This window comes from Berghia stephanieae, chromosome 1 (genome assembly GCF_034508935.2).
Source record: "Berghia stephanieae isolate SIO BIC M18660-M18661 chromosome 1, UCSD_Bste_1.3, whole genome shotgun sequence".
NCBI lineage: Eukaryota > Metazoa > Mollusca > Gastropoda > Nudibranchia > Aeolidiidae > Berghia > Berghia stephanieae.
This window is the reverse complement of record NC_088360.1, coordinates 110,231,222-110,259,180: the sequence shown is the minus strand read 5'-3', so window position 1 is coordinate 110,259,180 and position 27,959 is coordinate 110,231,222. Positions and strand designations below refer to the sequence as shown.

Sequence of the window (27,959 nt, the reverse complement as noted above, 5' to 3'; positions counted from 1 at the left end):
GATCTAAATTTCAATCACATTGTAATTAATTTAAAATGGTCAGCCTCCAGAAAGCAGAAACTTTGAAACTATAACAGTTTGAACCAGTTTGAGCCTCAAACCGGAAAGGTCAAGGTTTGATGACGGTTACAGGAACTTTTGTTTTACTTTCGATTTCACTTCAGTTCTAACAACAGCAGACGACTTCGCAATGGGACTTCGACTGAAAATCGCATTGATGCTTATTGCATTTTCTGTTTTATCAACATATTATGTTTGTGCAAAGAAAAAGACAGTAAGTGATTTAAACTAGCCCAAGGGATTTCCCTTTCAATCAATCAGCGAAAGATCATGATGGGGGGGAAGTCATGTCCATAAAAATAAAAAGAGATTCTCTTACTCTTCCTGCTGCTCCAGACTTTCTGCAGCGGCGTGACGTCCTCAAAGTATAGAGATGATGCCAAGTGTAGATATTTTAAAAAGGTTTTGGTTATTCAGAGTCGACTCTGAATAACTGTAGACAGTTATTCGGAGTCGAGTCATAATACGACCTCTATAATAATGGAGTCAACAAAAGTGCAGTAAATGCGTTAATAATCTCTACAACACAATTGGTCGTATTTTGAATTCATATGATGAGTGATGAACTTCCAGTTACCAACCACTCACATGGATTATGGAATTGGCAGGCACTGTCTGGCAATAACGATATATTATTTCTCTCTTTTTTTTCTTTTCTCTCCCTCTCTATATTCGTCTTTCTCTACGGGAAAAAATCGTTTTAATTTTTTAGTATTTTCTCGTCTCTTTCCCCTCCACTTTCTATTTCGCTCCCAGCCCCACCCACCGTTCTGTCTCTCTCTCTCTCTCTCTCTCTCTCTCTCTCTCTCTCTCTCTCTCTCTCTCTCTCTCTCTCTCTTCCCCCCCCCCCCCCACACTTTGTTTCTCTACATCATTTTATGTTGTTTGTATTTCCTTCTTTTTTTTTGTATTGTCCACTCACTAGATATTTCATCTCTCTCTTTTTTTTTCGGACTATTTTCACCATAACGGTAGGCACTTGCAAGAATTTTTCAAAATAGTGATATCGGTATTAATTTAGCGTAGAAAAATAAAGGGGAGTGAAACATTTACTAAAGTGAAAAAATTATCGCTCTATCTCAACTAGTTAAAAAGTTATGACCTTTTATGTCGTGAAAAATCTCTATAGAAGCTTAATAGGAAAATATGTGACCAAAACACAGCAACCCAATGGATAATCAAGTATAATTCAGAAACGGCTTCAGATACAACTTTGAAATTTTTACATGTGGTAATTCAACATCTCTGTAATACATTGCAAACAGAAAAATAATTATTTAATGAGAGAGAAAGGTATAATTTAGAGCTGAAACAGCTGAAATCAAGGAAAAATAGATCACGACATGCAAATGAATGACCTATTGGAATATTGGAAAAGTCGACAATTAAATATTTATTCACATGTAGATAGACCAAATACACCACTGAATCGGCGTCATTTAGTTGTTTACTTTGAACTTTTTCAAAATGAAAATAGACCTCATAAAAGCAAAGATATGGACTGATAAATGTTTGAGGTGGTGTATCAGTGTTTAAAATCGTCGAAAATAGGTGATTTTAAAAACTTCCGCTCCCCCGTTCCCCTAAATTGGACAGACGTCCGTCAAAGGATGAAAAACGTCAAAATCAACAGTGAAAAATCAATCGGAAAAAAAGGAAGAGAATTGTAAATTATAAAATGAATGCATGGACATGAAAACGCCAATTAATTGAATAATTTGAAACAAAAATAAGTTCCATAAATGGAATACTTTGTAAGATATAAAGATGGAAAGTTTTGATGTGGATTATCTCTCAAACCCAGCAGACGACAGGAAGTGAATCAGTATAAGAAAATGGCAGCTTCTGTAAACAATCGAGGCCAATTACTGTTTTTTGGGGAGCTCTAACTTTTGAGTGCAAACATATTTTGCTCTGAAATTTTTAGAGAAGCTTCTTTAATATGTATCTCAGAAGGACTTTTTTTTTATTAAGAAGGACCATCTCTGGTTTAAAAGTTATAAGCGTTTAAACACATATAATCTCTTTACGCAAAGATTTCTCAAAATCATGATATAGGAAGATAATAATATTAGCATCATTGTATGCAGAATGTTATGCCCTTTCCAATGATATATAATACATGCCATTTCATTCCACTGAGAAAGAAGAATGAGCATTTTAAAAGCACTCCTAAATTTTTTCCCCTCAAAAACGGAAACAGAAATCCTCGCCTGTTTTCAACTCGCGAGAGCTACTTCTTGCAAGTGCCTAATAACGGTGAAAATAGTCTACCAAGCTATTAAAATTTCACTCGTTATATCATATCTTAAAAACCAAAGTTCCATTCGGTATAATAACATTAAGTAGCCTCATGCGAATGCAGTTGAAAAATCACCAAGTTTTAAGAATTTGGCAATAAAATTGTCAAAGTTACAAAGTAACTGTAACAACAAGATATGAAGTGAGTAGAAAAGTGCCAGAAGACAATAGAGAATAAAAAATTTTTTCGCGGCGGTGGTGGGGTTTGAACCTGCGACCTTATTGGTACGACAACTCCGCCTGGCAGGTGAGAGCGTGGCTCTACCGTGTGAGCTATCCATGAACACAAAAATATTCGTTTCAAACCCAAAGTCATTTCTAGATCCCTCTCTCACCCACTTCTTGAGACCGCCGATTCGTTCACCACCATCGCGAAGTAATTTTGACCAGCAGTTAAGCTTAATAGCCAATATTCTCATCACAAACATATAACATAGAAACGATTGAGACATTGAGTATGCTCCGGTGTATGGGGTGAATTTTTAATTCAGAAAAGTGAGTGGAGCAGGCACTTATGTTGGTAACAACAAGATATGAAGTGAGTAGAAAAGTGCCAGAAGACAATAGAGAATAAAAATTTTATTTTTATTTTTAAAATGGATAGCTCACACGGTAGAGCCACGCTCTCACCTGCCAGGCGGAGTTGTCGTACCAATAAGGTCGCAGGTTCAAACCCCACCACCGCCGCGAAAAATTTTTTTATTCTCTATTGTCTTCTGGCACTTTTCTACTCACTTCATATCTTGTTGTTACCAACATAAGTGCCTGCTCCACTCACTTTTCTGAATTAAAAATTCACCCCATACAGCGGAGCATACTCAATGTCTCAATCGTTTCTATGTTATATGTTTGTGATGAGAATATTGGCTATTAAGCTTAACTGCTGGTCAAAATTACTTCGCGATGGTGGTGAACGAATCGGCGGTCTCAAGAAGTGGGTGAGAGAGGGATCTAGAAATGACTTTGGGTTTGAAACGAATATTTTTGTGTTCGTGGATAGCTCACACGGTAGAGCCACGCTCTCACCTGCCAGGCGTAGTTGTCGTACCAATAAGGTCGCAGGTTCAAACCCCACCACCGCCGCGAAAAAATTTTTTATTCTCTATTGTCTTCTGGCACTTTTCTACTCACTTCATATCTTGTTGTTACCAACATAAGTGCCTGCTCCAAAGTAACTGTAATAAACTGGTATCAAATTGAAAATAATCATCTCACGAGAACCCAAATCGATACTCGGCTCTAAATATCTGTACACCTGGTGTACAGTTATTCAGAGTCGACTCTGAATAACCACTCTGTTTTATAAAACTTACACTAGTTACAAATGAATATGACGTCATTCCACTCTTCCGACAGTTGGGTGAAAGTTTTCACTAAAATAAATAATCAAAATACATTTAAGGTTACGCATAGTTTTGTATGTTGGTAGGCCGATGTTTGGTTTCATCTGGCGGGCAAATGTTGTGAGTATTATACTTATATGAGAGAAAAAATTGCTCTCTCTCTCTCTCTCTCTCTCTATCTCTCTCTCTCTCTCTCTCTCTCTCTCTCTCTCTTTCTTTCTCCTCTCTCTCTCTCTCTCTCTCTCTCTCTCTCTCTCTCTCTCTCTCTCTCTCTCTCTATCTCTCTCTCTCTCTCACTTATATATATAGACATAAAAACACTTACATTAATATAATCAGTTGCTATAGAGCCACAGTCACAGGTACAGAAAACGATCTTATCAAACAGGGATTTAAAACAGAACAGAGATTTTAAAATTTCCCACTGTAGCCATTGTACACAAACTGTACTGTATAATGCAGTGGGTTTTTTTATTTTGTGCATATTGGAATTTGAGTATGAAAAGCCATGGGAGACTATTCAGACTCAATTCCGAATTGCCACTTCCTTTCTGTCAAAAAGGAATTCTCTTATCCCCGAACGTATCCTTTCTAATTATCCTTAAATAATCTGTTTCGGAAGGTATCGAAAGTTTTCTTCTATTTTTTTTTTTTTTTTTTGCTTTTACCTTCTTTGATTTATCTTTTTTTTCTTCTTTCATTTCTTTCTTTCTTTTTCTTCTTCTTTCTTTTCTTTCTGTCTTTCTTTCTTTTGTTTTTTTTTTGGTGTGAGGTAACAGATTTTAGTCAATGATTGTTTTGGGTTTTATTTTTTAGGTAAAAAAACTCCCTAATAATATTTACTTTAAGAACTTTTTTTTTCTAAAATATCATTGTTTGCAGAACAATTAAGCACTTAGATAAATTAAACTAAACCCGATTAAAAAAAAAAAAAAGAATTAAATTTTTTGTTTCATTTTTACTTTTTCAGGTTGATAGTAAAGAATTTTTGTCAATTAAAATTGCATCATTTGATAAAAAGCATGGATGCCCTTTGAAGACAATAAAGAAGTCTACCATTTACAATCTATGGTATTCAGACAAGGTAGGAACTTTGAGTTTGATATTTTCATTTTTTTTTAAAAGGGGGTTTTGTTGATATTTTCAGTTTTTTAAATGGTTATGTTTTAAATATTTGTTATGATATAATCTTTTTTATAGATATAATTCAAATCATTCCACGTTTGAGATCTATATTAGAAGTGAATGAATAACTTTACAAACTGTGGTCACAGTTTGCATTCTTCATTTTTATAGATATTGTTGTGTTATATCAGTTTTGGAAGACGTCGAAAGCTTTTTTTTTTTTTTTGCTATTACCTTCCTAATTTTTTAATTACTTTTTTTTCTTTCTTTCTTTCTTTTTTTTTTTGTGTGGGGGGCGGGGGGGGGGGGGGGGGGTTGTTTTAGACAAAATAGCTGCAAGCTGCCATTATAAATAAAAAAATGTTGTTTTCCAATATTAGTTCCTCTGTCATTTTTTTGTTGTGATTATCATTATCACCATCAATATGCCAATTTGATAATCAACAACTAACCCTTTTTATTTAATTTTTTTTTATTGCAGAGTTCAAGTAAAATAGTCATATGTCTTTTGAACTATTTGGAAAACAATAACAAAGATAGAATTGCTTGGTGCATTTTAGGTTCTTTATATTCTGAAAATAATCAAGAGAAGGAAGCGGACTCTTGTTTTCAAATAGCATCAGATCTGGAGGGGGGCAATTCCTTTACAAAGATTGATATCTGGCATTTTTTAGGACCATTCGTCATAGGGAAAACTGAATTTGATGGTGATCCACTCATGAGTTATGGAGGGATTTTTAATGTCTCAAGATTCCGCTACAACTCAAAACCACCCAAATATTTATCAGAACTATTGCCATGGGGAGAAATTAGTTGGACACATTTATCCAATTCTAAAACTGATGAATATATACAAGTGAGACCACAATTAGATTGGAATGATTTAGTTAGTTCTTTGGGTTCTATGGGAATAACAGAATTTCAAGGATGGGCAGTAGCTCATTTCGCCACAACTAATGTTGAACAGACCTTGTCAGTGCAATGTTTGGGCGTTGCAAGATGTTTAATTGACAATGCAGTAGTTCCCGGAGACTTTTATAGGCGAAGTGACTATTGGACTTCAATTAAGTTGTCACGTGGTATTCATCAAGTTTTTGTACCGGTGCGGGCAAAATTGATGGCAAATTTCAAATTTTCTTTAGCCAAAAAAAGTAGCATTGTTGTAATGGCGCCAAGTTTTCTTCCTCAAATTTATGATGGTTATCTCCCTAAATCAACCTACATCTCAATTCCTGTTTCCAATCAAATGAGTAAAAAATGGCTTGGAATTAACAGGGTATCCGTGTATGATTCTTCTGAAAAAATAACTTGGAAAGCTTCTCTTCACAACAAAGAATATCGCATTGCTCCTGGTCAAACTTTTCATGTAATAGTGAAGTTATCTTCATCTGAAATGGAGGGAGGAGAAAGACTTTCAGCCTCTTGCACTTATGTCCATTTAAAACTCAAGATAAAAACAACTGAGGATAACTTTGATCTTGAAGTTGCTCTTCAATGCCGGGAACGAGGAAGTTCATTTTTATTTACCTTTATTGATCATGATGGATCTGTTCAGCATGCTGCTGCCATTGAGCCTCTGGATTCATGTCCTGATAGTGTCTGTCCAGTTGTATTATCGCTGCATGGCACCACAGTCCCACCACAGAATCAAGCAGACAGTTACAAAAAGGCGGTCAAAGGAGACTTTGAATTTGGCGTTGCAAATATGTGGCTTCTTGCACCCTCCAGGTAATTAAGTAAATAGAAAATGATTTGATGATTTCTTTTTGCTTTGTGCTATGTCCGGAGAAAGAATTTACCCAAACTTCGTTTTCTGTGGGTTTTTTAGACTTAAGTGATTGATTTAACAAATTTAGAGATGTACAGCCTCATATAATAAATCACCATGCATTTTTATTTTAAATATCGGTGAAAAGATCATTTCTTTAAGTCCAATTTAAAGTGGTTAAAATAACCATAATCCAATGATCCAATGACTTATTATGTGGTAGAATTAAAAAATACCAGGAGATTCTAAATTGAATTGATTCAAATTATGGTTGCAGGGAGAGTAAATTATTATTTAGGTTAGTGGTATACTTCTATCTCTCAATGATCATATCTTTTTTTGATCTCACGTGCAAACACATACATCCGTATGTTCAAAACAAGAGCATGATCAAAATAGAGAGAGATAGAGATAGAGATAGAGAGAGAGATAGATAGATAGATAGATAGATAGATAGATAGATAGATAGATAGATAGATAGATAGATAGAGAGAGAGAGAGAGAGAGAGAGAGAGAGAGAGAGAGAGAGAGAGAGAGAGAGAGAGAGAGGGGGGGGGGTCTTTCTACTTTGAATATGTAATATGTGTATTTTTTCCCGAGTAACAATGTAAAGCATGCATCTTGATTAGTTTGTGTAAACAATATTTTCCAACTATTCCATCTGATACAAATGACAGGCATGGAGCACACAATTGGGAGGGACCTGGGGCTCTTACTGCTATGTATGCTATTAAGGCCTTAGATGAAATGGTCCAATCTTGTAGCTGGTTTAAAATGAAAGCTGATCCATCAAAAGTATTGTTTGCCGGTAAGTCTCACTATCTTGACTTTCTAACAGCGTGACTGGATTTCTTTCAAATTATGATGTCTCCCTGATGTTTACCCTGACTTTTCACCATGTTGAATAATAGACCAGCCCCAGCATGTGACCCAGGGTTCATTCATAAAGTTCCAAATTTAATTGCTGTTTTGATATCCTTTGATTTATACTTTATATACAACTAGATTCATGTGTAATGAAATGTCAATTTGCAGGACATGAGACAGTTTTATGATAAATAAATGATGTTTTTTTAACATTTATGGAAAAAAGTAATAATAATAATAAAGGGATTGATAATAATAATATAGAGTAAGATTGAAAAAATTGCTCGACTTTTTGTTCAAATTTCTTTTCCTCAACATTAAAAAAAATGAATAGATCTATTTTCTTACCAGGACACTCAATGGGTGGACACGGAGCCCTTCACTTAGCCACTCATTTTCCAGATACAGCTATTGGTCTTATGTCATTGGCGGGATGGATCAAGAAGGAAGATTACGGAGACAGTAACTTATTCTTCAGGTATACTTTTTCACTATCACAGAATAACAAGCTAAAAAATTGAACTTATATATTACACAGCATTCAAAAACTGTTTTTATGATTATTTGATATCTTATCCTACTATAATGCCTGGCTTCTAGATGAAATTTGTTATTAGAATTTGGAGATTAAAATATATGGACCAATCCACTCAAATGTTAAACAATATGTAATATTAAGTTCAATTTTTCAAAATGTTCTAAAACATTGAAAATGCTAATCTATAAAGTTAAATATACTAACTTCCATAACAGAAAGTCTCCAATATACTGGTCACTTTGCAAAAGAACAATAATAAATATATTATTATAGTTGCTACAAGGCTGCAGGCATTGTACTAATTTACATGTTTAAAGTGTGTTAATCACTTTTTCACTATCACAGAATAACAAGCTATAAAATTGAGCTTTTATATTACACAACATTCAAAAACTGTTTTTATGGTTATTTGATATCATATCCTACTATAATGCCTGCCAACACTAATTTCAGACTCAAAAGAAAATTTACAATTACTCCTTAATAAAGAAGTTACAGAGAGTGAACGTATGGGGTTATATTTAAATGTAAAAAATGTAAATGCATGGTTGTATCAAGGAGAGAAAGAAATCCAACATGTAACTTAATAAGCAAAGGAGAAACTATAAAACAAGTTCAGACATTTAAATATCTTGGATACATAATAACTTCAGATTGCAGATGTAGCACAGAAATAAAACGAAGAATTGCAATAGCCAAAGATAGTTTTAATAAAAATGAGTCGAATTTTTAAAAACCACAATATCTCAATGACAACAAAACATAGGGTTTTGAAGGCCTATGTATGGTCAGTATTATTATATGGCTGTGAAAGCTGGACAATTACAGAAGACATTAGAAAGAAACTGGAGGCAGCAGAAATGTGGTTTCTTAGAAGGATGTTAAGAATCTCATGGACAGAGAAGATAACTAATGAAGAAGTATTAAAGCAAGCTGAAACTAAAAGGTTATTAATTCGTACAATAAGAAAAAGACAAATGCAATTTTTAGGGCACTTAAATCGACATAAATGTATTGAACATCTTGCTTTCACAGGAAAGATAGAACGTAAAAAGAGTAAAGGTAGACCAAGAAAAACATATTTGAATAGTTTGAACAGCTGGGTGACAAAGAAAGAGAAGAGTAATATTAGTTTTCTGAGGTTATCTGATCAGAGAGATGAATGGCGTACCATGATCACAGATGTCTGGCACAGACTTGGTACTCGAAGAAGAAGAAGAATCACTGGGAGAAATCAACATTATAGAACACATATTCTGTGATGTTAAATTATGATGTGGATAAGCACTTTACAAATGCGATATTGATTGTTTTTGTAAGCTATGATTCTTTAAAACAACGATATCTTTATCATTTTATCACATATAGAATGAAAATTATAAATTGTCTCCGCCTCATCTTTTCTTTGAAAATCCATTTTCCATCTCAGACATGATATTGCCACCAGCCATGTTGATCCATTAACAAAGTCTATTATGGAGTCTTGTGTTGCTGAGAATGATGTTGACAAACATGTGTCTAATTTAAAGGTAACTTTAGATTTAAAAAGAAAAAGGTCTCAAAGTTTTTTTACTGTGTCTTGTTCAAATGACTTACATGTTAAAAGCATATATACCTGTTCAGTATCTATAGGGGAGTTAAAAGGAAAATCAAATTGATTAAATTTATTAATTTAGTTTCAATTATTCAAGTTTTAAAAGGTTCATGGGAGGGAAACCATTAACGGTTTATTTCATGTTTATTTATTCAGGATGTCCCAGTTTTACTACGAATCGGTGCAAAAGATCGCACTGTTCATCCATATTTTCTAAGGAGAATGTTTAGACTCATGAAAGAGGCTGAAGTCAATGTGGAGTATTTCGAATTGTCCAATTTGGAGCATTGGTGGTGGGATACAAAGTAAGATATTTCCGTCATATACGATTGCTTTTTACACCATGATATTCCTGGTAAGTGTTCTGTAAGAGATGGATTGTCATCAATATATGATGATTTAATATGGTAAGCAGTTACATTGGGAGGTAGGGGGGGGGGGGGGGGGTGATTTTTTTTTTTCTTTTCCTTTTTTTTTTTATTTTGGTAAATGATAGTGAGTTTCCTTGTTTGTTTATTTGCTTGCTTGTTTGTTTACTTTTTAAATTTTTAAAGTTAAAAAAAAAATTCTTTAGTCATCTCAAGTAAAATACATTAAAATTACTGTTATACTTAATGAAAATTTACTACTTCCTTACTTACTTAGGCCCTTCACTCCGGCTGGAGCATAGGCCATCAACGAATCCCCTCTACCTTGTCCGGCATTGTGCCATCTTCTCAGTTTCTCTGCATGTTAAGCCTTCAGTTTTTAGGTCCTCCATCAATCCCTTCTCCAGCTATTTCTTCCTCATTCCCTGCAGGTTCCATGTAAGAGCCTACTGGTTTGTTTTTTGCAGGCCTTCTCAGGGTGTGGCCAAGCCATTTCCATCTCCTCTTTTTAATTTCTACTTCTATTTCTTCTTGGCCTGTCATCTCCCATAGATCTGCATTTCTAATTTTGTCATATTATTTAATTTGTAGTATTCTTCTCATACAGTTGTTGATGAAGGACTGGAATTTATGGCTTGTCTTCTTTTTCAAGTGCAATATTTCTGAGCCATACAGCAACACCGATTTCAAATTGCTTCTTTTTTCCTTCGTATTTCTCTAGCAGACCAGACTTTTTTCAACATGATAATGGCTGCTCTTGTTATCCTAGCTGTAACATCTCTCTCTTTCCCTCCCTTTTTATCTACTATGCTACCAAGATATTAAAGGCCTAATCTAAGACTTCATCAATGGGACTGTCATCAATCACTAGTTTCTCGATATTAGTAGTATTTATTTTCAATTGTTTAGTTTTCTTTATAGTGATATTCAGTCCTGTGCTGCAGGAGAAATCTTGTAGTCTATTCGTTTTGTCTTGCATTTGTTTGAAATTATGTGATAGAAGAGCAAGATCATCAGCAAAGTCAAGATCATCTAGCTGCATCAAGAGACTCTGTTGGATTCCATTGATTGTGGCTTCTGTGGTGGATTTCATGATCCAGTCCATTGCTAACAAGAAAAGCATTGGTGACAAAAGGCATCCCTGTCTTACCCCTGTCTTGACTTCAAAACAGTCAGGTAGCTGTCCTCCATGAACTATCCTGCATGTCATGCCTTTATATGTGTTTTTGATTATTGTGGTAAAGAAAATTTAGAATATAACAAAAGAAAAATAACATTTAACTTCAGAGACACAAATGACGGAGGATGCATGAATGATGCAAATATAAGGAACTTCTTGTCGGGTATTTATACTTCATTATCGTCAAAAGATCAATTGAGTAGTTGCTCTAAAGACGGGGGTGAAGTGTGTGATGAAGCAGTGACAGATAACCATTACAGTAAGTCGAGGACAGAGCTGAAGGACACTGTACTATATGTAACATACAATCCAGCCTTTGGTGGAACAATGAAAGGACTCAAAATCTTGCAACAAGTTGCACCACTTCAAAAAAGTACAATTAAAGTGAGTTCTCTTTTTCTTTTTCTTTTGAAAAACTTCCCTAAGGAGCTCTTATGATATTTTTTTCTACATTGTCAAAATTAAAAGAAGTTGCTTTGCATGTGCTTACATACAATCAAAAGCAAAAGTGCAGAGTGAGTTGTTTCTATTATTCAAATTATCTGTAAGTGTCAGATAAAGCAGAGAGATATCGTATTGAGTGAGCAGAAGTAGTAATTACTCTATCCACAAAATCATTCTTGATGTGTTTTCTATCATCCTCCAAGTCGCTTTCTATCCTTTTCCTGGAATGCAGCTATTGGTTTTCCATTCACCTTAGCTGTGATCCTTTACCAAGAAGGAAGCAGGGAAAAGTTTCATGCATTTTATCAGAATATATTATCATCCATTATAATCATCTCACTGTTATTTATATATTCATATTTTGATTTTAGTTGATTAATATTTGTTTTTGAGTATTTTTCTCATCGTTGGGACCTGAACCAATGCATCACTGGGACTCTTATGTCATCTTCCAACATGTGGATGGATTGCACTTTCTATTCAATGTTTTAACCAGTCCCTTTGTCTTTTTTATCTTTATGATTGTTTTTAGATTCTTCTAAGCACAACCAAACTCTTTTGTGTGACCTTTTGATAACAGTTTTATATGAGCGTCTATATAAGCAAAAAAAAAACAATGACATAGATATTTGCGTATACTTTTTAAAAAATGAAAATATGTGGGGGGGGGGGGGGGGGGGGGGGGGGGGAGAAGGATGATTCATGTTTGTCTGATTTAACTGTCCCCGCGGAAAATTGCAAATGAAAACCCCAAAAATTGACCCAACATTCAAAAAATTGCATGCAAAAATTGCAAGGAAATATTGCAAATTTAAGACATTGTTTTCAATAAACAGAGCACAATAATTTATTCTTGCTTTAATTCTATGACAAGCACAATCCACCAATTTTAGTTGGTATGTATTATACAGAATTGTGTCCATAAATTACATTGATATTGACATTGAATACACAGAAAAGAAATAATATCCCAGGTATATACAGGGGATGCCACCAGGATTAGCATTATATGATTATATATGCGACTCCAGAACATGGAAAAATGCAAAAAATTGCGGCAATTGTCAAAATTGTGGTCCCGTTGCGGTAACAGCGAACAATCACGGCCGCAAGTGCTGTGACTTCCTGGAGGGACAGATTTAAAAATAGATGGATTTTTGTGGAATTGACTGGTTGCAAAAGTTATAATAATCAGAGATTTAAGTCACAGAGATAAAGTTAAACATGAGAAATTGGTAGAAGAGAGTGGGAGAGGAGAAAATTTGTGTAGAACGATCTCATTAATCATGTTCAATTGATCCATTTTACTATGAGTTTGGTTGTGACACTCATTTTTCTTTCAGTATAAACTTTTAATTCATTAAATATTGTTTGCTTTATTTAAAAAAAAATGTCTTATTTTTATTCATAAAATTTTATGAAGCACATATCTGAGCATAATTTGTTATTTATGATATATTAAATTATCCATAAAAATATTTACACAAGTGTTTACAATTACAAAAGAGATTGACCAAGTGTATTGCATTTCATTATTCCGTCTACTTTAATGCTGATAGGAGCCACTTGGAGGAAGCGCTGCGTCACGTGACCACTTTTTAGCGTTGCTTTAGCGTTGATCACTGGAGCCCACCAACTTCAATTTGATTTAAATTCTATATTATTATTATTCTATATTTTCAAACGGAATTGTGTTCAATTTATATGTTGTGAATTCATTCATCTGGATAGTGTATATATTCGTAAAACTTGTGCAATTTTAAACAATAGTTTAACACCTATTTATCGCCTGCCATCTCGGTCCCTTTGTTTACAAACAATGAACGCCATTTTTGGTTCCGAGTCAGTGATGGAGAAAGAAACAATCGAGAGTAGCCGAGCGGACGATAAGAAAGGGAAAGGAGGTGGTGAAGTGAAAGACGGGGCGAGCGAGAAGGAATGTGTTGGGAAAGGAAGTGTAAGAGGTGTGAAGGGGAAAGGTAAAGGAAAGAAAACGGAGGGGAGCAGTTACGGTGCTGGTAGTAGTAACGTTGGTAGCAGTGAACTGGACTTTAATGAAATAAAACAGCAACTCAGTGTGTTGATGGGATTGGTGCCAGTGGTGAGCCAAATGAAGGAGGCCTTTGACCGTTTTAATGAAATGGAGGAGGAAGATGCTAATGTCAATATTGGCCTTTCGCGGCCAATATGTAATGATGACATTGAGTCTGATCTTTCGCGATCAGGCAGTAAAGATGTAAGTAATGCTGACCTTTCGCGGTCAGGCAGTAAAGATGTAGAATGTAATGCTGACCTTTCGCGGTCAGTTGATATGGTGCCAGGCAGTAGTAGAGATGCAGGGATGATGGAGCAGGCATTCTCATATTTCGAGAATGTGGTAGGCAGGACAGAAGTGAAAGGGAAGGTGCTGGCAGAGAATGTTTCAACTGGTGTTACACAGGTTTTATGTGACGGTCTGCCCAAGGATACGATTACTGCTCTCTCTGAAAAATATCCAGTGCCAGCAAATTGCTCTAGACTAGAGGTTGTCCAATGCAATGAGGAGGTTTTTAAACAGATATCCCTGCCTCTAGAATGAGGGACGCATCCTTGCAGAAAGTGCAGGTATCGCTTATGAAAGGCATTACTGCTGTTTGCAGGGCTATGGAGATGGTGAAAGGAGATAACAAAGAAGTACTGGAAAATATTTCGGATGGAGTCGCTTTGCTCACCAATGCCTCTCATAGTTTGGATATTTATAGAAGACAGTCACTTCGCGGTGAAATTAGAGATGACCTCAACGCTCTCTGTACCGCTTCCTATCCTGTTAGTGACAAGTTATTTGGGAGCAACATTAAAGATAAGATTAAAGACATGAACGATTCTATTCGAGTGGCAAAAACCACAAGGAGATTTTCCCCGTACCCGTCCCATGGCCAGAAAAGGTTTCCTTTTTTAGGCAAAGGTCAACCATGGAAAGGTCAAGGAGGGGGACAAACACCTTTCGGGGGAATACAAGGACATGGAACAACCACAAACAACACCACAAGCAACACACATTCAAAAGGAGGAATTAAAGGATAAGGTAACCCATTTGCATGGGGGCAGAACTAAATTATTTATATCTACTTGGAAAATGTATACCTCTGATCCTTTTATTATTCAATGTATTTCTGGATGTGCAATTGATTTTTTGTCCCTCCTGTTCAAATGAAACCAGCTCATACTATCCAATTTAAACAGGATGAAAAGTTAGCTTTACAGGAGATGATAATACAATATGAAAGGGATGGTGTTATCCAGAAATGTACACCGGAGGAGGGTGATTTTGTTAATAATGTTTTCCTTAGGGAGAAACGTGCTATACCCGGTGAGCAGAGGAAAAAGTATCGAATGATATTAAATGTAAAACATCTCAACTCCTTTGTGCGTTATCGCCATTTTAAAATGGACACTTTACATTCTTGTTTACAACTTATAGAACCTAAATGTTTCATGGTTTCGCTAGATTTATCTAATGCATACCATTCTTTGCCCATGCACCCAGATTTTACGAAATTTCTTAAATTTGTTCATAATGAATCGTTATACCAATACCTTGTTCTTCCGCAGGGGTTCCGTGATAGTCCTAGAATCTTCACTAAAATCATGAAACCTATTGTTGCTCATCTGCATCTTAAGGGAATTATATGCAGTTTGTATATTGATGATTTTTATATTCAGGGCCCTTCTTATGAGGAATGCGAACATAATTTGAAGTACACGACCAATATTGTGCGTTCGTTAGGATTTGAAATATCAGATAAGTCTAACTTAACCCCATCTCAAGAAATGGAGCACTTAGGGTTTGTACTCAGTTCCTTGGATATGTCAGTGACTTTAAGTGATAAAAAGAAAGATCAGATTATTTGTATGATTGAGAACCTTCCTTCTTCCATCTCAGTTAGATTTTTAGCTAAGATTATCGGCATGTTAGTCGCCTCTTTCCCTGCTGTTGAATATGGACCTTTATTCTATAGAAGTCTTGAGTGTCAAAAAATTGAGGCTCTCAAACAAGTATATAACTTTGATAGATATATTAAAGTTTCAGTTCAATCTTTTATTGAATTAGAATGGTGGAAGTCTGAAGGCGTCCACAGTAAGAAACGATTACATATAGATAACCCTTCTTTTGTGATGAGAACTGATGCTTCAGGTCATGGCTATGGAGCAATTATGAATGATGTTGCCACACAGGGTATGTGGACGGAAGAAGAGCAGATGGATCACATCAACGTTCTAGAAATAAAAGCAGTTTATTTAGGACTTCAATCTTTGTGCAAAGATATTTCCAATTGTCACATTCGGGTAGAAGTAGATAATATGACAGCTGTTTCTTACATTAATAACATGGGGGGAACCCATTCAGTTAAATGCAATGACATCACACGAGAGTTAATTTTATGGTGCAAAACCAGGGGAATATGGATTTCAGCATGTCATATTCCCGGAGTGGAAAATACCATTGCTGATGATTATAGTAGAAAATTATCTATTCATACTGAGTGGTCGCTTAATCGAGCAGAGTTCAATAAGCTTTGTGATCATTTTGGAAATCCAGAAATTGATCTTTTTGCTTCTAGAACCAATTTTCTTATTCCCAAATATATGTCGTTATATCCTGACCATCTGCCTGTGCCATTAATGCCTTTTATCATTTATGGGCTGGATTTGTGTATTTATTCCCTCCATTCAATATGATCCCCAGGGCTCTACAAAAGATACAACAAGACAAAGTATCGCGAGCGTTGGTGATAGCACCAATTTGGCAAACACAGACTTGGTTCCCCAAACTTATGACTATGCTGATAGCGCCCCCGGTCCATCTAAAAGCCTCAAAACACCTATTGACATTGGCATCAGACAGGGCAGCTGTGCACCCTTTGTATCCAAAACTAAAGTTGATGGCTTGTCTCTTATCAGGGCAAAAATCCGGAAACAAGGAGTTTCCAAGCACGCCTTAAAAATAATTATGAAAAGTTGGCGTCGCAACCCCCAAAAACAGTACAATAGTTACTTACTGAAATTTATCCAGTTTTGTGATGCTGATGGGGTGGACCCTATGAGTAAAAATGTTCAGACTACTATAGCTTTTTTGACAATATTATTTCAATCTGGATTGGGATACAGTGCCATCAATACAGCGAGGTCAGCAGTGTCAACATTGAACGAGACCGGTTCAGATCCGCTAGTGTGTAGATTTATGAAAGGTGTATTTCATTCTCGACCCACTCGTGCCCGTTACACTACTGTTTGGGACATATCTACTGTGTTAAATTATTTAAGATCACTTTCCCCTGCTCGTGATCTTAACCTTTTTATGTTAGGAGCCAAACTTCTTATGCTATGTGCTCTTGTTACGGGACATAGGTGCCAATCATTTCATGCCATGACTATTGAATCATCTTGTTTATCTATTCATGATAGCAAAGCTATATTCCATATTAGTAAATTGCTTAAACATAACTCGCCTTCTAATCCTCAAACAATTATTACACTCCATGCATTTAATGAGGACAGGTGGATTTGTGTTATGACATATCTACGAGCATACTTGAAACGGACTAGACCACTTCGATCTTCTAATAAATTGTTTATTAGCACCCTTAGCCCTCACTTAGGAGTCTCCAAGGATACACTGTCACGTTGGATTAGACTTATCCTAACCAAGTCAGGAGTGGATACTAACATATTTAAAGCACACAGCACACGATCAGCATCTTGTTCTTCAGCAGCTAAGGGTGTAGATATATGGCATGTACTTAATACGGCAGGATGGAAAAGGGAGTCTACCTTTGCTCGATTCTATAAAAAGCCCATTGAATCTCATTCGGAATCTTTTGCAAATTCAGTACTATCCTCAAAACCTGCCCTGCTTTGAAATCTCCAAGTGGCTCCTATCAGCATTAAAGTAGACGGAATAATTAAAAAATTATACGAGTCTTACCTTGGGAAGACGAAGTATGATGATAATTATTCCGTCTCTTAATGCTGAAGGAGTCAATTGCCCTTCCCTCCCTTGCCCTTACTATTAATATGATTATAATTCTATATTGAGTATTATTGTTGTTTTTCGGTGAAATTGTGCTATATATTACACATGTGTAACCTATCGCGGGATAAGTTCATAGAGTACTTAGTTTAGTTGTGTATTATCATTACTACACACTTGTTGTGGGCAGCTTTTTCGGAGTTAAATAGTGATCACGTGACGCAGCGCTTCCTCCAATTGACTCCTTCAGCATTAAGAGACGGAATAATTATCATCATACTTCGTCTTCCCAAGGTAAGACTCGTATAATTTTTTCATTATTCTGCAGATTAGCACTCAAGAAGGCAAGGTTCTCATTGTCACAAAAAATGTTCAGTGTTTGGAACTCACCACCAGGGTTCGTAGTGCAGCCTTCCCATGGAAAGTTCATGGAGGCAATGATTTATTGGTAAGTTACTGCTCATTTACTATGCTATTTGGGTTGATTAATTTTAAACTCCTTTTTCACTGAGAACATACATTACAGTTACGTGTATGCAATATCAATTGCTGAAGCATTTATTTAAAACCAAAATATTTCAAATTTGCATCTTTTAATCGATCATCATTCCTCTTCTTGTCATTTTTATTTGAGAATTAGATTATTATGATAACGTTTGGATTTTTGTTATAATATTCTTTTTATCAGACTATGGAGATTGATGGCAATGATATAACTACAAGTTTGACAAATATTCCTGTGGTTCTTTGCAGGTTAGTGAAATATATGAAGGATAATGCATGTTTATGCACAAGTTTCATTTGTATTTGGGGAATCGTTATCCAATTAGTTTGAAGCAAAATCAGTTGCTGGATTATTGACAATGGTCACAAAAAGAAAAAATGGAAATATGTCCTTATTTTAGGTATACTTAACACACATTCTTACTTTCCAAAGGCACTGACATATGTTTTGAGCACTCTAGTTTTTTTAAGAGGGCGCCTAAGAGTTGACTTGTACTGTATGCAATTGAAATTTTAATTATTTTTTTTTTACCTTATGTAACATATAGACCTGCCGCTAATTAAAATTGAATCATTATCTACAGATTTTTAAGGAGCCGAAATTGGAAAATATAGATTTTATTCTCCAGATTTGAAACTTCTGTTATTTTTGTAATAAATTAATATGTGACCAAGTGAACAGCACTATATCAGTTCTTATGCATATCCATGTGATTAATATATAGTAGATACCAGCCAGAAGAGCCCCATATTTTAAAAATATCTATTAGATTTGGAGTTTTTTTTCTTTTTAGTTAAACCACACCACCGTATATTTTGAAGTGTTGAAATAGAAGCATTAATACAATTAAAGCAAACCCTGAATTTAGGATTGATAATTATAAAATCATCATACCTGCATTTTGAAATTGAAATCACCAACAACTATGGTAGAGTTTTTGTAGTCAAAATACAAGGGTATATATTAAGATCTGAACATGTGTGTATGAAAGGTGCCAGACAAAGCAAGAAAGAAAAGTACAAGAAGAAAAAAAACATCCCAAAAAATCAGTCTGTCTTGACCGGGGATCGAACCTCAGATCTTCTGATTACTGGTCAAATGTGCTACCATTACAACACAGAGGCTCCCAATAGTTGGGACAATTATAATTCCTATATTCTTCACAAGGGTACATGCTTTCCACTGTGAACCCTCACTTGCATCAAACAACACATTGAACATGAGAGAACCAGGACGAAGATAATTGAGTTGCTCTATTTTTATTTCTGAGAATATCAAATTGAGAAACTAGGGAGCAGGCATGGGTGTAAGATAAAGATTTGAACAAGTGTGTATGAAAGGTGCCAAAGCTGCCTCAACTGGGGATCAAACCTCAGACCTTTTGATTACTGGTCAGACGTGCTACCATTACACCATAGAGGCTCCCAAGAGTTGGGTCAATTTTAATGCCTATATTTTTTTTTTCACAAGGGATTGCGTTTTACGCTGTGAACTCTTGCTTGCATCAAACAACACACATTGAACACGAGAGGACAAGGACGAATACATTTGAATTGCTCCATTTTTATCTTTTATTTTATTGAAAATATCAAAGTGAGAAACTAGGGAGCAGGCACCCTTGTGAAGAATCGTCAGAAGGTCTGAGGTTCGATCCCCGCAGACTGATTTTTCGGGATGGTTTCTTTTTCTTGTGTCTTTCTTTCTTGTTTTGCCTGGCACTTTCATACACACTTGCTCAGATTTTTATCTTACACCGGTGCCTCCTCCCTAGTTTCTCAATAACATTTCTTCAACTGAAATTTGACAGAAAGATCAAGAGACTGGTGTGGTCATTAGAAATGAGGGTGAAACCATACATGTTTGGTTTAGACAGAATTTTTGGGGTAAATCTTTAGTTTTTTTTATCGCTTGTGGCAAGTCTGACTAAATGAAGCAATACAAAATTGAAACAGTGGGTATTGACTGTATAGAGATGCATTGTTTTATGATTATTTATTTGCAAACAGCTTTTAGTTTTTCTTCTTAAAGAACAATTTTATCATTTTTAAGAGCAGTAGAGGGTTCTATAGCTACAAATGTGATAATCAATCCAGCTGAAACTAACCCCCCCCCCCTCCCCCCCCCCAAAAAAAAACCCCCAAAAAACCGTCTTTTATTATAAAATGTATGACTTTCAGGAGTGGGCCCCTATGGGAGAAAGTTCAGTCACTTCCAAATGACATGTCAAGAAATTACAGGAACTATGGCCCTGCCAGGAGAGTGGCTGAGAGAGCATTCATTATCGTGGCAGGCTAGTTATGATTGCTTTTAAATTGATTGAGCATTTATTTTGATAAGATATTATGAGACTTGTTATTTTCACCTTTATCAATACCACTGATTTCACACTCTTCTCACAAAGAATTGTGTGGCTGAGCACTAAAATTCAAAAGATTTTAATGATTCATCATTTAAAGAGAAATTGTCAAGATGACCGTGGATAGAAATATCAATTTTCATCCTACATGAATAATAGAATAATACACACTTTCTCTCTCCCTCTCTTTCTCTCTCTCTCTCTCTCTCTCTCTCTCTCTCTCTCTCTCTCTCTCTCTCTCTCTCTCTCTCCCTCCCTCCCTCCCTCTTCCCCTCCCTCCCTCACGCTCTCTCTCTCTCTCTCTCTCTCTCTCTCTCTCTCTCTCTCTCTCTCTCTCTCTCTCCCTCCCTCACGCTCTCTCTCTCCCTCCCCCACCCCTCTCTCTCTCTCATTTTTTTTCATAGTGCTCTTGTTTGTCTGTGTGCATGCATAAGTTGACATAAGAAGCTAAACTTTGAAAGTTCTTTGCGGAAACAGAATTCAGCTTTAATGTTGTTTGCTATCCTTAATATGATTGCCAATGAATACAAAAGACAGGAACATTTTGTTTTTTATTTATTTATTTTTGGTTTTAAAAAAAAACTTTTTGTTGTTTTCTTTCTTTATTTTTTGTTGTTGTTGGTTTAATATATTTTTAAAATTTTTATTTTCAAAATATATTTTCAGGAACACTAGGTAATGACTCAGTTTCTAGTCAAATTTTGGCCCATGCATCTTACATTGCTAACCAGTTTATGCTGACTTCTGATAGTCTGTCTCCGATTATCAAAGATATAGATATAGACAACCATGCAATAGGTGAGTATTGTTGGCAATTTGTAGGATATGAGTTTTAAGTAATTTTTTGTGGATATGTGGCTTCTCTTTTTTTTATTGATGATGAAAAGGAATGTGGAACCTTTCTTCTATTAAAGATCATTGAAACAATATTGGCGAATACTTTGACCAGGTGTATTTTGGCTTGCATAAGTCACTAACCTGACTCAAACTTTGACTTTATGAATCTTATTTATAGTTTTTATTATTTATGATATGTTTTTAATTTATATGATTATATATATATATATAGATATAATATATATATAAATATATAACAGTTCACGGCTTGCTCCCAAATTTTGACCACTGTATTTTTATGAATTATGATTATGTGCTGGGACTAAAGCTTATGTAAGTCAAACCTCAGAATCATTTGAACCCTGATTCACCAAAGATCTCTCTAAACATCATTTACAGGTGATAAAAATCTGATTGTCATAGGGAACCAAAATGAGAACACACTGACATCTAAATATCTGGAAAAACTTAAGGATTTGGAAGTTGGTGAGTTTAAAAAATACTTTTTTTTTTGTAGACACCTGCATAAAAAAGTTGAAACTTAGGTCATTTCTTGTTATAATATTTTCGGTCTCGTTGTGTTCATGATATTGTCAGAAGGTGTGATTACCTAAAACCATTGCAAAGAAATTGTGGGGGGAGTTTTTATTCACCACATTAATAAATCAGAGGCCTTCCAGGATCCGAACTTGTTGAAACAGAGATTCAGTATAGTTTTTTGTTATATTTTAAAAACATGTATCTCCTTTGATCACTGGTCTCCGTCCTAGTGGGACTGGTAAGTAGAGAACATATTGCTCATGCCATCTATTTCTGTTTCTTGTTTCACATAGTTCTCTTTGTCTTATTTCTTCCTTGATGTGTGTGTTACACATGTTTTTTAGATCAATGATCTTTCCATTTTCTCTTCATTTTTCTTTTTTACTGGTGTTGATATGACCAAAGGTCACAGTTGTCATTGAAATCTTAAATACTAACATAATATAGTGTGCACTAATAGTCTTCATATGGTCAAATTTTGGATATATTTTATTAATCATCCATTTTCCCATTAATTTTACTTCGAAAGAAATTGTTCATCATCTTCTTCTTGACTATAATTATTTTTTTGTTGAATTTTATCTAATCAACAGATGAAAAACATGTGATGTTGGGTAGTACATGTAAATATGAATCATCACAAGTAGGAATTTTAACCTTAGCACCTCATGGCCATGGCGGATTAGCCCTTTTGCTGATGGGTAGGTCCATGAACGGATTAGCAGATGTAATCCATTTGGCCACACCTACCATTCCTCCCATGGCCAGATCTCCCGTAAGTCTGTAAACATTTAATTGACCAAAGGGATATGAAACAACAATATTGGTGATGAGATTAATAATGAAAATAATGATTGTGATGATGATAATGATGAAAAAATAATTATAAGATTCATAATAAAAATGATAATAATAATGATGATAATAATGATAATAATGATGATGATAATAATAATAATAATAATAATAATAATAATAATAATGATAATAATGATAATGATATTAATGATAATGATAATAATAACAATAACAATAATAGTAATAACAATAATAATTATAATTTTTAAAATAATAATAATAATATTAATAATGATAGTGATAATACAGTCCAAGCCGGTATTGGGGATGCCACTTAATTTGGACAGCTGCTTTATTGGGGAATGGAATTCGACAATGACCATCCCCATATAGAGCTTTTTTGTTGTCTTCTTTAAACCGATGGTTCATAAAATGCAAATTAGTCTAACGGGACGGTCAATCGGGTGTGCGGTCATACCGTTCATCACAGAGGTGTGAACAATAGAATTTACTTGTATCCTTTGTTTGTGTCTATTGCGATAGTCAATTGGGTGTGTTGTCGAACCATTCGTCACAGTCATCACAGAGATGTGAACAAGAAAATTTACCTCTATCCCTTGTCAGTGTTATCCACTGCCATCATCATGTTTATGGTCATTGGTCAACGGCCACAATGCTAGGCTTGCCTGTTTACTGACCAATAGTGTGATGTGTAATGATTGATGGCTTTGTTTGTTCAAGGCTGTCACCACCAAATGGTTTGTTTGTTCAATGAGACGTATGAGTAGACAATGTATTTTTAATCTGTTGCTTACTTATGCAACCATTATGAGTGGCAAATTCATGAATTGTTTTATGCAGTTAGAAGTTGTTTTGCCAGTCACAAGTCTGGATAATGTCAAGTAGACTATGGTAGATCTGAAAAATTGCTCGCTTTCATGGCCGCTGCTTAATTGGGGCAATTTGTTGGGAATCGAATCGTCCCAATAAATCGGCTTGGACTGTAATAATGATAATAAAAATAATAATGATAAGAAGAAGAATACAGTGGCAGTAATAATTATAAAAGCCATAATTGATAGTGATGGTAATAATGATGATGACAGGATAGTAATGATAATTTTTTTTTCGGATTATGACGTCGTTTCGGAATTCATTGTGGTAGTACAGTAAAATTACTTTAAACCGAAAGAAGCTAAACCGAAAAATACCTTAAACCGCAAAGAATTTAATAAATTGTACTAGTTTCTTCATTATCTTTGTACTAATTCTTACGATGAACTGAAATACTTCTAAGAAGGACTTTCTTTAAACCGAAACAACTTGAGAGCACCTTCCCTTTTTCTCTCTCTATTTTTCTTCAAAAATTCGGGAAGGTTCCCACATAATAATGCCCGGTGATATTAAAACAAAGAGCGTAAGTATAAGATGAGGGTGATGGGTGGGGTAGGGGGTGGGGGGTAGGCAAACACTTCAATCACTGCACTTGGGTTTGGCCAGCACCACGATCGTAGACTGGAAAAGGAAGACAACGGGCGGCTATGTGGTCTAGTGGTATGACACTCGCTTTCGGATCGGAAGGTCCTAGGTTCGAGCCTCGCTCGACGCATAGTTGAGTCCTTGGAAAAGACTCTTTACTCACATTCTCTCACCGTACTCAGGTGTTAAATGAGTACCTGGCCGTTAACAGCGTTGTCTTTGTCCGAAAAACTGTAATATCGCCTAACAGGCGTCATGTCTCGTCCTACATGTTAAATGTTGCTGTTGACCAGGGACCCTTTGTAAAGCGCTTTGAGCATGTTAAGTGGATATTGCACTATATAAAAGCTCAATTTTTGAAATTTTGAAAAAATTTTAGACAACGGGTGACTGGCAGGCGAAAAATGAGGAAAGAGGGGAGTTGGGGTGTAGAATCACGCAAGCGAGATGTTCTCGCTCGTGTGTTGATGCTTTGGAACTGACTGGATTTTCAACACGACAATAAGGAGGGGGGTGGTAGACAACTTACCATTGACATGCCATTTCATTTCCACTTTGATTGAATGTCTTGTGTGAGAGGGGGGGGGGTGTTCTATGTAATTAGGCCTTTGAACCTAATGGCTTTTCAACAAAAGAGAGGTGTGTAGTAGACAGCTTAGCATTGACACGCCTTTTCATTTCCATTTCACTTCACCTCTGAGTAGCTGCGCGTCATTCATTATCAATTATCGCACAAGAATTTTCGATCTTATTTTAGCTTTACATTTTACTAAAAGATGTCTAAAAGAAAGCACTGTGCTTACACGTTGGAGTTCAAAATTAAAATACTATGTGAAGTCGATGAAAAAAAAGTTGATCAAGACGGAGATATGTAAAAAACACGGCATTTCGAACTCAACTCTTTCAACAATTTTGAATTGAAAACGAAAACTCCCAAAAATATTTTAAAACCACACCAATTTTTTTTTAAATAATAAAATAAAAAAATAATGATTTTTAAAATGGTTACGAAGACGGCATTTATTCAACAACTACATTTATGGGGAAACCCATGATACGATTAAATGAGCAAATTTCTTAAATAGTTACTACCCTTGAAAAACATCGCAAAACAGGAACTTGCTTTAAACCAAAATGTCTTTAAACCGAAATGGTTTAGAAGGTCCCCAAAATTTCGGTTTAAAGTAATTCTACTGTAATTATTTTAGGAATATGACATCACTATTGAGAATTCATTGGCATCATTATTAAAATGTTTTATTTCTCTAAGCGTGTTAATGAATGTCAAAAAATTGCTTTTAAAAAGGAATTCATCTGAAGTACAATTGTTGTACCCTTAATATCCATTGTTATTGTCTTTCTCAGTTTTCCAACTTATTGCCAGACTATGTTATCACTGGTCCCGACACCAAGCTTCATGGGCCTGGAGGTTTTGAATGCTCTGGATTTTGGGACAATGGCTGGAAATACTCAAAAGGCATATCATCTTGTGTGTGTCGGTGAAGCTGGTAAAATTTGTCATATGTTGGATGACAATTTTAACCCTTAAAGGGCTGACCCTATTCAAATATTCCCCCCTCAGATGGCTGATGTAAAGGTCATAACATAATGAATGCTGTTTTTTAAAAAGGCGGAACTTTTTAACTGTACATACGATAGAGATGATTCAAATGTTTAAAAAATAGAAGAATTTGTTGCCTTTTCTATGAAACATATTATTTGATAAAGTTATCAAGACTATGATAAAAGTTGATTTTAAACAAAATTCCAAATTCTAACACTTTTCAACCATTAAAAATCATAACTCGGTAACTTCTGTCTGAATCGGTGAATGGTAAAGTGTAAACGAAAGTAGAACTCTTCTAGTTATAGTAAAAACAAAGTGTTTACTGCTGAAAATAGAATAAACAACTTGAATCAGTACTGAAAAAGAGTATACCTAATACAGGCAATCCCAGACAATTCAGCAGCAGGCGATCATGGGTGATAACGCCCTCTATGGCTTAAATAATATTCAATACTTAGTCAGTGGTCACTTTGTGGCCTAGTGTGTATGTGTTCATTTGTGTCATTGATTTGCACTGTGAAAAAATTATTTTATTTATTTCTGTATCACTTTACATTTTATGAGTCAACTTTGAATGTCAATTATAATAGTAATTACTTTTGGAATTTATTTACATTTAGCAGCCTTGGGTTGTTATTCTTTAATGATATCCCTAATGATTGTTGTTCTGTCTCATCTTATTAGAACTTGATTCTGATTTTTTTAAAATTTTATATTTTCAAAAATATACTTATCTATTTTTTTCATTTATTTAATTATTTTATTTTTAAAAAAATAAAAAAAATTAATTATTTATTTATTTATCATAGTTTGAGAAGGGTTTGTATTTTTATAAGGCTTTGAGTCCTTGGATGGTGCCATACAAAAGTGGCATAATGATAATGATTAATTTTGATATTTTTTATTGCCCTGAAATGAAGGTGGCGAGAATGTTAATTGAAATTTCATTTCTACACTACCACACAAATTTTGTTTCTATTATTAGAAAACCATCTCACTCTAAAAGCATTCCAAATATTACTTTGTAAAATTCTATACTCAAACATTAATCAGAACTCTTTGTTATGAGAGTTGAGTTCGTCAAATGATAAAGGATTGTGCTGTGACCCAGGATATCTAGGAAGGTTCTTTTGTTTTTATCCTCGTCCATGATTATTAACTTCTAATTTGCTCAGTTGGACAACATGTGTGTTTCGACTTTGATGGATTATTTATAATCCATCATGAAATGTCAACGTGACAGCATATGACGATGTCTCCAGAAGGGATTTTTTTTCTTTTTAATGACTGCTATGTCCAATACTTATGTTTGTCCAATATTTATGTTTGATGTGGTCGCAAGAAACATTCAACATTGCCTTGTTTCCAACAAACTCTGTTTGATTGATGAAATGGTGTTACCAGTAATAGTAGTATGAAAGAGAAATATAGAGCGTATGAAGAAATATCCCCCATCATGAAGCTCATTTTTACCGTAAAATGGTAAACAGATTGTCCATTTCTGAAAACTATAGAACTTCAATTATTATTTTGTGATAATATATCTTTGCCAAAATAAATTTAATTCCAAATGATAAGAATATCTAAAAATGCTGTGAATTTATGGCTTTTTTTAGAATAAATACTGAAAATTTTGCCTGTCCTTTTTCGATAAGTATCAATATCATTTTCCTTTTTTTTAAGTTTTTTTTTTTTTATAGCATCATCACCATCATTATTATTATTATTATTATTATTATTATTGTTACTATATTTATTATGATTAAATTTATTATTATTATTATTATTATTATTATTATTATTATTATTATTATTATTATTATTATTATTATTATTATTATTATTATTATTATCATCATCATCATTATCATCATCATCATCATCATCATCATCATCATTGTCACAAGGTGCGTTCGCAACTCGCAATGGATGCGAAGGCCGCTTATGACCTTAAAGTGTGGAGAGGTAGACGTGGACGTTACAATCACCAACAGAACACCGTATCTGACAAGAGAGCCATTATTATTTATTTAAAGTAAAAGAAAGGGGAACAGCTCATAGTTATTGAGCAAAACAGAATAACATTGCATATATTGACAGGAAAAATCAAAAGTACATACAAGTAAAAAGTAGTAATGCAATATAAAATTCATGTAAGTTTTAACCAAAATAAACTATACTTCACCCAGGTTCCAACCGTTTCATTAATTCCCATAATAATGAAATTATTAATTACAGATAGGGTCAAAATAAACTGTTCATATTCCGAAAGGAGAATA

The 27,959-nt window shown here is 34.8% G+C and overlaps 1 protein-coding gene and 1 non-coding gene across 2 annotated transcripts; one reads left to right on the top strand and one right to left on the bottom strand.

Moving 5' to 3' along the window:
• Nucleotides 1-164: 164 nt before the first annotated feature.
• LOC144962710 (uncharacterized) lies at nt 165-27,314 on the top strand. The gene is made up of 15 exons (XM_078895898.1): nt 165-274; nt 4,675-4,788; nt 5,311-6,557; nt 7,275-7,405; nt 7,816-7,942; nt 9,432-9,531; nt 9,753-9,901; nt 11,252-11,528; nt 17,927-18,046; nt 18,287-18,351; nt 20,281-20,393; nt 21,126-21,257; nt 21,696-21,782; nt 22,430-22,611; nt 25,479-27,314. Exons 1-15 carry the CDS (start codon nt 191-193, stop codon nt 25,614-25,616), a joined length of 3,066 nt encoding a protein of 1,021 aa, XP_078752024.1. The 5' UTR covers nt 165-190; the 3' UTR covers nt 25,617-27,314.
• On the bottom strand, nt 19,454-19,525 carry Trnat-agu (transfer RNA threonine (anticodon AGU)). The gene has a single exon. It is a non-coding gene; the product is annotated as a tRNA-Thr (tRNA).
• Nucleotides 27,315-27,959: the final 645 nt, after the last annotated feature.

Coding starts and splice junctions, on each gene's coding strand:
- LOC144962710 (XM_078895898.1), top strand. CDS start 191: ATGGGACTTCGACTGAAAATCGCATTGATGCTTATTGCATTTTCTGTT. Junction 18,047..18,286: donor ATGGAGGCAATGATTTATTG/GTAAGTTACTGC, acceptor TCTTTTTATCAG/ACTATGGAGATTGATGGCAA. Junction 21,783..22,429: donor ACTTAAGGATTTGGAAGTTG/GTGAGTTTAAAA, acceptor TCTAATCAACAG/ATGAAAAACATGTGATGTTG.